This window comes from Oncorhynchus gorbuscha, linkage group LG12 (assembly GCF_021184085.1).
Source record: "Oncorhynchus gorbuscha isolate QuinsamMale2020 ecotype Even-year linkage group LG12, OgorEven_v1.0, whole genome shotgun sequence".
Taxonomy (NCBI): Eukaryota; Metazoa; Chordata; class Actinopteri; order Salmoniformes; family Salmonidae; genus Oncorhynchus; species Oncorhynchus gorbuscha.
In genome coordinates, this window is record NC_060184.1 from 56,866,932 (window position 1) to 56,879,381 (window position 12,450).

The window sequence follows — 12,450 nt, forward strand, 5'->3', positions numbered from 1 at the left end:
CTTTGGGGTAATTCAGATGATCAATACATGTCTGTAATTACAGTATCTCTTGCCCTCTGTGTGTTCTAATCACAAGTACAATATATCAAATATTCAAATAAGATGATTTAAGATAAAAAATAGAATGACAACGGTAAAACATCCTAAATGCTGTAAAACATCATCATATAAACCATCCATTTAGTGAATGTGTTTAATATGAGGGTTTCAGCATGAACTACGTTTGAACACACTTGTTTATTTTACTTTGTCAATTTATTTGTTTCGGTGCCAAACTGGTGGCAGTTGTGAAAAAAAGTCAATAGTTGGGAGAGTTAATTGAAAATAATGCCATTGACGATTAGATGTTTTTTTCATTAATTAGTCTATTTTCTCTTGAAAGATATGGTCCATCCACTAAAAACTCAATATGAATACATACATATAAAATGTTTAATATATATAAAAAAATTGTATAAATTACCAAAGTCACCATAGATTGCTATAGATTACCTGTTAGTTACTGAATATTCTGGTCACTTTGGTAAATTACCAGTAGCTTTGCAAACCTACTTAAATGCCACCACCAATTCCTGTAGCTGAACACTGTAATCAATAAATACCATTCACGCTTTCATATGTACGATCAGGGTTTCTATACAGAAGCATTATATATACCTACATTGTTTACACTGAGCCAGAGACACTGGAGCCCAATTTTCCTCATAAAACTGCAGAACCACTAGGTAAGGCACCATTGAATTGAGTGTACGGTCCCAGAGGACTCGTGGCCCCTGCCCGTTATTGGGTTGCTGAGCCCCTGGTTCCATATTTAATACTAGCTGCTCAAGATGTTCTAGAAGGCCAAACCAGGGGGAAGTGTGAGACACCCTGGGGAAGAAAGAGGACTGGCTAGGACCCCAGAGAGATGTTTAACTCAACCATCTTCCATATTCCTCCTAGGTCACATCCATTATTAAACACTCACAAAGGCAAACACGTGCACGCACACACACACGCACATACACACAGTCATGAAGGTGTGTGCACGCGTGCCCGCACACACAGACACACAAGGCCACGTGCGCACACACATGCACGCACTCACTGAAGCACAGGCACACAGACACTTGACTACACTAAAATAATAGTGTCAGATTTCACTTTCTCATGCCCTAACGCTCCCCACATACGAAATGTTCCATAACACACGGAATCTAGACACAAAGGGCATCTTTCAAGAACATCATGATATCAATAATTCAATCAGACAGTGGGTGCTACAGCCAAAAAGTAAAGAAAACCTTGCTGGGGTGTAAAATGTCATCTCTTTCTCTCACCACTCATTTTGGTTTGGCACGTCCTGAGCCCAAGTCACTGGGTTATCTGCAGCAAAGCCCATGTCATCGTGGGAGCTGGATGATGATTGGTCAGACATGTGGGCGGGGATCACAGGTGGCCTATCATCTTCGATTATGACGGTGTCGTCCTGGGGCATGTTCACAGTCGGAGACAGCTGGTAGTTACCTGTGTGTGACCAGAGTGAAGGAGAGAGGAGGGAGCACATTAGACATGCACTGTTTCAGTTCAGTGGAACAAGCTAGCTAGCTAAGTTACACCAACATTTATCAAGGGAATTAGTTCACATTAGGGACATTATAGTAAGATGCCATGGAACCAGACATTTCGTACATCCAAAAGACCTGGGTTAGTTCTCCCATTTCAGTATTCCATCCCACATGAGAAAAGCCATTGTTCTAGACAGAAAACAAGTGTCCCAATCCCATCGTGTTATTATGATCCAGTCCCCTTCTCCTGTCCAAGGACAGAGCACACACACACACACACACACACACACACACACACACACACACACACACACACACACACACACACACACACACACACACACACACACACACACACACACACACACACACACACACACACACACACACACACACACACACACACACACACACACACACACACACAGATCTGTATTCTCCCAGGCCGAGCTAAGGCTTCACTGTGCTGCAGAGGAGAAGAGAGAGGCCACTTATCAGTTCATCTCAGAGTCAGGGTCAGCGGTGCAATCTACAGACTAACCACCACTCACTGAGCAGGAGGATATCCATTTCCTGAAGAAGAGCCGTTACAATTCACCAATATAGGCTTGGTCCGAAATGGCACCCTATTACCAACAAAGTGTGTTACTTTTTACCTTATGAGACTATGACCCAGGGAATAGGATATCACTTCAGACGTAGCCATATATTCAGGCAGATATAACAAAAAATAACAAAACCAGAACTACACATGTGCTTACCATTACAAAAAAAGCATTTGAGAGGGTAAAAATAACACAAAATCCATGACTTCCTATGTACGTTGCTGAAAGTACATTTGTTTCCATTATCACAGGGTCATTTTGCAAATGTAGTAGCTTAAGAGCAATTGCAGGTAATTACAGAGGGGGGGGGGGTGCATTTACCCTGGCCCTCTCCCAACAGTACTCTGAAATGCATTTTATTACATCGTGCCTCAACAAATGACAAATGGATTTCACAGAGATGAATGACAACTTGCAATGACAAATTAAATCATGTTGGCTGGATCTCATTTGGCTAAACGTGAGTTCTGATGAATTTCCCAGAAGATGAATTTATAATAGCTGTCTCACTGATGTGTATATAGGGGACTACTTCTCATTTGACTCTTTTTCTCAAGCCTCTTTTAATGATGGTGTTCATACTACACTGAAAAGTCAAAGTCGTTTTTTTAACATGTTTAGCTGTTTTTAATACAACCCAAAGCCTTGTCTGTTGGATAGGAGGGACCAGCACTGGCCCAAAAGGGACACGGTATAATTGAATTCTCTGTGTAATTCAGGTCTAGGAGTTACCCCTGGCCCTCAGATACGGGAAGTTAGTTAGACTTAACAGGAACTAATCACATCAGCCTGGGAACTAATGCCAAGGTGATTAACACAACACCAAACGACCCCTTAGTTTCTTAAACAGAATCTGCATCTCCCAGTAAGGAGGGAGGAGTGTGTCGGTGGGTAGGTGTGTTTGTGTGAGTCTGTTCATTAAGGTTTGAGGATGCAGTGTGCTCTCAAGGGGGAGACAAGGCAGGCAACCTTTTCATTCTTTAAATATGATCACATGTTTTAAGTAACAATATCATCTTAATATATGTTTGTGGTTGTAGATCAGTGTGCCGCAACACAGAGAAGCCAGCTTCACTATACTTGATGTTGATTGAAAAACACACACAGAACAAAGCAGGTGTCTGTTCCCGTCCAAGTCAGTATTTCCCATTCTGTCCCCTCTGGTCTTTTCTCAAAGCCTGAAACAACCACTGCGGGATTCCAGCCTCCCAGTTCCATTACTCTAGTCTATCAGAGTCGAGCCCATGCCCATCCTCATTTCCACAGCACAGCACGCATCGCCCCGTGTCACTCCTCACTTCCCTTCCCTCTAATGGAGGAGTTGGTTACCACCACCTTGCATCATCACTTCAAAGATCCACTTTTAATAACAAGTACAGACATGCCTGGATTGGAGAGAGTGTGTGCTTCAAAACACCTTTATCTAAATCTGTCTATTACGGACCGACATATTCCAAGTACCTCTCAGTCTCACGTCAGAATTACACATTCATCCGAAATCTTAAGTTTAGGCATAAAAATAAATAAAAACTTTATTTAACTAGGCAAATCAGTTAAGAACAAATTCCTATTTACAATGGCGGCCTACCCCGGCCAAACCCTAACCCGGACAACGCTCACATCCGGTTGTGATACAGCCTGGAATCTAACCATTGGTCTGTAGGGACACCTCTAGCACTGAGATGCAGTGCCTTAGACCGCTGCGCCACTCGGGAGCCCTGAACTCTGAATGGTTAAGGTAAGGCTTAAGGTTAGGGATAGGGATAGGCTTAAAGCAAACATCTCAAAAACAACTTTCTATCACTGGATTCAAACGGGCAAATTTTGGAATCAGAGGGAGATGCTTAAGCCCATCCACCGTGCCCGTCGACAACGCCATAGCAAAACCAAAACCTACTTGGTAACAGCACTCAATGCTGCCCCTAGTGGCCGACTTCCACGTCATCTCCCGACGTCCTCAGACATGGATGAACATTGAATACTGAATTGTATCATGGGTGACCTGGCTGCATTTTCACATATGTATACACACACCACACGTGCACAAATAAGCATATGCAACATACACGCACACAGACACGAACAAGGGGACCCATACACACAGTCTCCCTTTTGTCACTTCCCTTACATTTCAAGCAAAACAGCCTTGTTATAATGCGTTCCAATTTTCCCTTCATGGTTTTTACAGAGCAGCACAGTTCACAGAGAACGCGGTTTTAATTGGATGCATGGCCACGCTTCCCTCCTCCTCCTCCGCCTGAAACAATTCCATCCAGCACCCCTTGACACAAGTGCTGAGCTCTCCAGATGAGGAGCATTTAGTGGCATTCTGTTTCCTTCTGGTAAACACACGCCGAGCACTGGACAGGTAGCCAGGACGACTCAGACCCAACGACCGGCACTTTGAAAGGTGAGAATAATTAACAGGGAAATGCAGCGATGGCTTTTCTGCTTTCGTCGTCTAGATAATTAGCATGAGAGGAAAATGACAAATTACATTCCCTTTACCTGTTGCTGCAGAGACAAGAACCGCCCCCCCCCAGTGAATAATTACAGCTGCCGCGTTAACAATGAGGAAAGAAAAAGCAATCGCCTCAGAGTGGATAGTTAACGAGTGAAAAGTCCTTCTGATTTCCTAAAATAGGCTGGGAAAGAGGAAACGGGGAGGAAGAGAGAAACGACTGGGGCTTGAACATAAAAGAACAGAGAAGCGTGCACCAAGAGCAGGTACTTAACTGCCACTGTCTGTGCTGTCTTGTTCATTTATAACGAGCAGTAACAGCCTAGGCCTGGCACATGCAGTACTTTAATGCCTGGGTCGTGTTCATTAGCCACCAAACATAAGAAAATGGGCTAAAAGAGACTGCCTGACATAGAAATCCAATAAGAAAGCGTCATTGTCTTTGCTACATTATACCATAATGAGTATGACCCTATACTGCCATCTTTTTAACCCAGCGTCCTCACAGCTGGGAGCTCTGGGATAGGAAGCTTGGCACATCACTTCCTGCTGATGTGTGTGTGTGTGTCTGTGTGTCTCTATAGAAGGGCAGTGGGTGGTGGGAGGTGTTAGTTAGCGTAGCGACAGATCACTGAGACACTTCCTTTGACACCTGTCTGGAACCATTAGCCGGTCAGTGTCAGAGCACAGAGCAGGAGGGAACAGAGGCTGTGCAGGGAGGCCTGGAGGCTAGGAGGGAGGGGACTTTCAACAGTAGTGGTAACTATGGCTGATATGATAGATTTTTGATCACTTTTAGTCCTTACTGATGGTGCCAAATGACATATAACAAGCTCTTTTGATTATCTGACATGAGCATATTTTTAGAGTTTGCCTTTAAACCTACTTGGATAAGACATTGTTACTAGAATGGGATTACTATTATCCTGTTATTAATCAGCAGGGTTTCTTCATTACCACAATTATATGTTATTTACTGATCCACTAATGCAGAAATACTGATGTTATGGCCAAGAAACTCCAGACTCTCTATCCGGGCCCAAAAAAATGTGCATGAAACCCACACAACAAACATCAGCTAAGCAAACACAAAATGCTTTTGTTTTGGGGAGTTCAGGAACCAGAAAATAGGCAGCATCCCAAATGGCACCCTATTCCCTTTATAGTGCACTACCTATGACCAGGGCCCATGTGTCAAAGGGAGTGCACTATATGGGCAATAGGGTGCCATTTGGGATACATAAACATACTGTAATATCACGATGCCTGAGAAAGAGCCAGTTCGGTCAGTCACGCTCATATCCTGTAGACATTTAATCAGGGTCACTTGGAGATAAAATGAATAAATAAATATTCCCCTCATTATTGCTAATGTTTGCCAGACTGTGCTTCCCGTTACTATTAACAAGGGCTTGTTTGGATTAGAAACTGCCCCTTTAGTCTAATGCCCCAATATGACCCACTCACACAGTTCCCGTCAGTTTGCTGGCAGCAGCAGGATCCAAACTCCTCAACTCCAGTACTGTAGCCTTTGTCAGTTAGAAGTAAATCCGGCCTAGGTTATATACCCTCCAGCCACAATACAAACATACCCTTACTGCCTAAACTGCATGGGTGAGCTGTGAGCAGTGGTACCATACCCTTACTGCCTAAGCTGCATGGGTGAGCTGTGAGCAGTGGTACCATACCCTAACTGCATGGGTGAGCTGTGAGCAGTGGTACCATACCCTAACTGCATGGGTGAGCTGTGAGCAGTGGTACCATACCCTAACTGCATGGGTGAGCAGTGAGCAGTGGTACCATACCCTAACTGCATGGGTGAGCTGTGAGCAGTGGTACCATACCCTAACTGCATGGTTGAGCTGTGAGCAGTGGTACCATACCCTTACTGCCTAACTGCATGGGTGAGCTGTGAGCAGTGGTACCATACCCTTACTGCCTAACTGCATGGGTGAGCTGTGAGCAGTGGTACCATACCCTTACTGCATGGGTGAGCTGTGAGCAGTGGTACCATACCCTAACTGCATGGGTGAGCTGTGAGCAGTGGTACCATACCCTAACTGCATGGTTGAGCTGTGAGCAGTGGTACCATACCCTAACTGCATGGGTGAGCTGTGAGCAGTGGTACCATACCCTAACTGCATGGGTGAGCTGTGAGCAGTGGTACCATACCCTAACTGCATGGTTGAGCTGTGAGCAGTGGTACCATACCCTAACTGCCTAACTGCATGGGTGAGCTGTGAGCAGTGGTACCATACCCTAACTGCATGGTTGAGCTGTGAGCAGTGGTACCATACCCTAACTGCATGGTTGAGCTGTGAGCAGTGGTACCATACCCTTACTGCCTAACTGCATGGGTGAGCTGTGAGCAGTGGTACCATACCCTTACTGCCTAACTGCATGGGTGAGCTGTGAGCAGTGGTACCATACCCTTACTGCATGGGTGAGCTGTGAGCAGTGGTACCATACCCTTACTGCCTAAACTGCATGGGTGAGCTGTGAGCAGTGGTACCATACCCTTACTGCCTAAACTGCATGGGTGAGCTGTGAGCAGTGGTACCATACCCTTACTGCCTAAACTGCATGGGTGAGCTGTGAGCAGTGGTACCATACCCTTACTGCCTAACTGCATGGGTGAGCTGTGAGCAGTGTTACCATACCCTTACTGCCTAACTGCATGGGTGAGCTGTGAGCAGTGGTACCATACCCTTACTGCCTAACTGCATGGGTGAGCTGTGAGCAGTGTTACCATACCCTTACTGCCTAAACTGCATGGGTGAGCTGTGAGCAGTGGTACCATACCCTTACTGCCTAACTGCATGGGTGAGCTGTGAGCAGTGTTACCATACCCTTACTGCCTAACTGCATGGGTGAGCTGTGAGCAGTGGTACCATACCCTTACTGCCTAACTGCATGGGTGAGCTGTGAGCAGTGGTACCATACCCTTACTGCATGGGTGAGCTGTGAGCAGTGGTACCATACCCTTACTGCCTAACTGCATGGGTGAGCTGTGAGCAGTGGTACCATGGATATGGACACAGTGGCCTACACCTCCCACTGCACCATATAATAACAAACAGAACCTAGCTGCATGGGCTGAGCAGTGGTACCATGGATATGGACACAGTGGCCTACACCTCCCACTGCACCATACAATAACAAACAGAACCTAGCTGCATGGGCTGAGCAGTGGTACCATCAGGCCTACTCTCCCACTTCCCCATACAATACAAACAGAGCCTAGCTGCCTTGCTACATGGGGTGAATTAGTGAACAGCGGTGCTGTGGTGCCAGGCCTATACTGCCCCCACACAATAGCAAGCAGAACCTAGCTACATGGGGTAAAGCAGTGAACAGTGGTACCATGGTACCCGGGCTGTGGGTCGTGTACAAAGTGGCGCTAGACTCCAACACCTCAGATAAATAACCTAAGAGGGGGAAAGGGTTTCCAGGAAGGAACGCAACAACAGTGCCTGTTTCAGAGCAACACTGCGGAAGATGGCTTTGAACTTGAAGTCCCCAGCCGTCATACAATGAAAACCTGTTGCCACGGATGTGTTTTAGTCAGATTGAGCATGTAGCTATGTGATATAAGGTCTGGCTGGCCATGTGACCGCCGGCTTTGCAGCTGGGAAGCAGCTGTTTGATGGTTGTTGAGATGGGACTCACGCACGCACGCATGCACACACACACACACACACACACACAGAGTGGTTAGTCCTATAGGTGTAATGGCATGCTTTGAGATAAATTACTAGTCACATTCGGCTGAATAGAACACTGTAGAGTTGCACAGGCAGGAAGGAGAGATAAATGGAGGAAGGAAGGGATGGAGAAAAGAACGGTCACTCCTTCATCCAAAGGAAGATGGAGAGAGTCAGAGAGCCATTTTGGTGCACATCGCCTCAGTTCTTAGCCTCCCTAGCAACAGAGCCTGCCTCTGTGAGGGCCAATCCAAAGTATTAAACCCAGAGAGAGGGGTGGAGCCATTTCCAGAGTCAGGGCCATGGCCATGCTAGAGCAGGGTGTTGAGACGGGAGCTCTCAGAGCTAAGAGGCCACCTGGACACATTCATCTGAGAGGAAGGAAGAGGAGTGCTCACTTTCAGCCACAGATCATTGAGTCGGAGGTGAGAGGTCACACTAATAGCTCTAATTCATCCTCCCATCCTCTCGTTTCAGAGCATCACCCATTCCGAAGGCTAATCTGACACTCTGGCCCTATTGATCGGGCTGGAGATCTTTACCAGATCCATACTGGTTAACAATATCAGGGCCAATACACAAACTTAAGCAGGTAATCACCTTAAATACACACTGGCAAAACGAGACCTGGGTTAGACAATGTTTTCTGGCCATTTCCACTATGTTTACACCAGAAACAGCTCCACCCACTCGGTCAATTGAATTGATTGGAGTGTTTGGCTAGATTGGATTTGTTGATGTTGTCGTTTGATCCCGGCCACTCTGTTTTCTGTCTGTTGCTCCCATGTCTGATGTATCTAGTATGGACTAAAACACTGCTATTACAAGCGTTTGAATTGCAAGGTTCATGTTTCACAGAAAGCAACCACAACAAAAAGTGTCACATGCAGATGAAATCGATCATCCTTGGGGCATAATATCAAAATGTTTCTGTATCGGCGATGTTGGGCTCTTAAAAGTGGGTAGGGCAGTCTAGTCGCACACGTACCCATCCCAGCCTTTAAATGCCTTTAGCCTTTAAATGCCAACTTCATTATGTGCCTTTTAAACACACCTCAACCTTTTCACACCAGACACAGGCTGAAGGGAGCTAGCTCAAACAAGGTACAGAACATCCAAGCAGCGATAGGTGGAACCTTTACATCATTTAAATATACTCAAAACTTTCTCCCGAACTTCTCAGAGCAGTGCAGGTCGACAACAGTGAAGATGATGCTAGAAATGAGCCTGAATGTGTGTGTGTGTATGTTCCATGTCGGTGTTCCAGTGTGTTCCACTCCTAAATGACACAACCCTCCTACAATCGTCACACCAAGTGAAGCTGAAGGAAAGGAATAATGACTTAGATAACACATGTCAGTCTCACAGGTGGGCCACATCTGCTAGGGATTGATATTCCCTCTCTCTCTCCCTCTCCCTCTCCCTCTCTCGTGATTGATTCAGACTCTCAGCTCAGATGATGGTCCCTTCATTACTTCTATTATCTCTCATCAAAAATCCATCTGCTCGCTGACACGCCCCACACATTAACATTATAACATTACCATCCACTGTACTGTTAAACGTGGGCGGACGCACACAGAACTCATTAAAGAAAGTTTCTTAATCATTTCTCTATAACAAACCGGTAAAGAATTTAAGCACTTAAGTAAATTAGATGGGCATGGACTGTTTGAGATAAGTGACGAGATGTCACTATATGACTACACACTGAGTGTACAAATCATTAGAAACATTCTTTCCATGATATAGACTGACCAGATGAGTCCAGGTGTAGATGAATGGGAGGGGACACATGTTAAAGAAGGATTTTTAAGCCTTGAGACAATTGAGACATGGATTGTGTGTGTGCCATTCAGAGGGTAGGTGGACAAGACCAAGTACTTAAGTGCCTTTTAACGGGGTATGGTAGTAGGTGCCAGGCGCACCAGTCTGAGTGTGTCAAGAACTGCAACGCTGCTGGGTTTTTCACACTCAACAGTTTCCCATGTGTATCAAGAATGACGTCAACATGGGCCAGCATACATGTGAAACACTTTAGACACCTTGTAGTCTATGTCCCGACAAATTGAGGCTGTTCTGAGGGCAAAAGGGGGCGCAACTCAATATTAGGAAGGTGTGCTTAATATTTTGTACACTCAGTGTATTTTCTGTGGAGTGAAAAAATGTGATTCATACACTCATATTCTTGAAATAAAACCAGTATGCTGCAGGTGCCTGAAGCCAGAACATTATATACACTCTCTACTGTATGAATCCTAATTACTATTCTCAGGTAGGCTACTGTAGGTATATTATTAGCATGGCTCAGGAAGTCTCTATACGGCACATAAATGGAAGGTCATGCTATCTCATTTCCTGGCTTGATGAATGTGCACAGAGGGGATGAAGAGGATGACACTGCTAGATCTATAAAAAGCCCCAGCGCAGTGTGAGTCAAACATTGTCAAGCCCTGTGAAGATGTCCTGCGTGTGTGTTTGCGGGTGTGTGTGCGCGTGTGTGTGTGTATTTGCGCGTGTGTGCATGTAAGAGAGGGAGAGAGATAGACAAACGGGGTCACCGCCCTCCATCAGAGTCCATTACTCAACAGGGTCTAAATGACTAGAGACACACAGGACCTCCATAAGACTTCCACGGGGAGAGGGGGGGGGGGCGTAGAAATAGAATTATAATTATGTTAATGCATTGATGAACATGGGAGGACAATGATGGTACACACAAACACACCCTCCGTCCTTCCATCCCTATTCCTTTGGTGACCGTGTTTAACAGGGTTTCAGTCGGACACTCTGTCAAACAGCACATCCAGCGCTGGTCCGCGGGGCCTCAATTTTCAACCACAGTGCGACTTCCTGCTCCGAGCTGGACTTTCAATCAGGAGAGTGGAAGGCACCGCCAGAGAGGAGGCAAATGACTTTGGATTCAACCAGGCCCCTTCATTATTATATCATAATGTTCTTCTTCTTCACTTTCCTCTTTTTCCTTTATTCTCTCATTTTCACCAGTCTTAAAGCACCGCAAGGGTGAGAAAGGAGGAAGAGGATGAGAGATGGGTGGAAAAAGAGTATTTTTCTCAGGCAGGCCACAGCTTCATATCACCCTACCTGCTATTTCCTCCTACCTCATGGCCATGCAACTGTAAGACTGCATCCCAAATGGCAACCATTTTTAATCTAACCTTTACTTAACTAGGCAAGTCAGCTATGAACACATTCTTCTTAACAATGACTGCCTACCACGGGCCAAACTCTCCCCTAACCCGGACGACGCTGGGCCAATTGTGAGCCGCCGTATGGGACTCCTGATCACGGCCGGTTGTGATACAGCCCAGAATCGAACCTGGGTCTGAAGTGGTGCATCTAGCATATGCGATACAGTGCCTTCGACCGATGCGCCACTCGGTCCCAATATAGTGCACTACTTTTGACCAGGGCCCAGATATAGGAAATAGGGCGCCATTTTGGCTGCGGCCTAAGTCTGTAAGTAGGACAGAGGATGTGTAGATGTGTGAAGGTAGCTGACAATGTCACAGCACCAATGATTTAGTGAAGCAGACAGCCCTGAAATTACTGCTGCCTATCTATAGGCTCTATCCCTCACTCCAAGCCTCCATCCTCACGCCCCTGAATGACAATACTCTTACAAGCTCCATCCCCATCTGTTTATCCATCCATTCACCCCTCCATCCACACCCCCTCACTGAAAAGTCGTCCTCTAACCCTCCCCCACCTCCTCACTGACAAGCTCCGTTCCGACTGACAGCTTTCTAACACTGTAGGGAGCTCAATGCATGGAGAGGTGCCTCATTGCTCCATGCCTCACCTTGCCTCAGCCAATCAATGGGATAGCACTATCTCAGCCAGCCAGTCAGATTAATGGACCTCATCCTTACATCGCTCTGCACACCACACCGGCACTATACCGCCGTTGCCATGGTGACACATTTCATTGTCGTATGATACGAACATTCCATATTTATGTGGTGCTTGGCCAAAGGATAGAGAGCTACCTGAATTTGCCTTTAAGAGAGAAACCAGTATTCATCTTGAAAGAATGCTGCCGGAGGGGATGGCTACTGTTGTATGGGCTCCTAACCAATTGTGCTATTTTGTGTGTTTTTTTGCATTGTTGG

The 12,450-nt window shown here is 45.9% G+C and overlaps 1 protein-coding gene across 3 annotated transcripts in view; it reads right to left on the bottom strand.

Moving 5' to 3' along the window:
• LOC123991147 (partitioning defective 3 homolog) overlaps positions 1-12,450 on the bottom strand; it is a 625,449-nt gene that overhangs the window by 225,311 nt on the left and 387,688 nt on the right. For all 3 annotated transcript variants that reach the window (XM_046292394.1, XM_046292392.1, XM_046292393.1), the window contains exon 15: positions 1,320-1,506. In XM_046292394.1, coding sequence (XP_046148350.1) covers positions 1,320-1,506 — 187 coding nt within the window. The remainder of the gene's footprint in view (positions 1-1,319; positions 1,507-12,450) is intronic.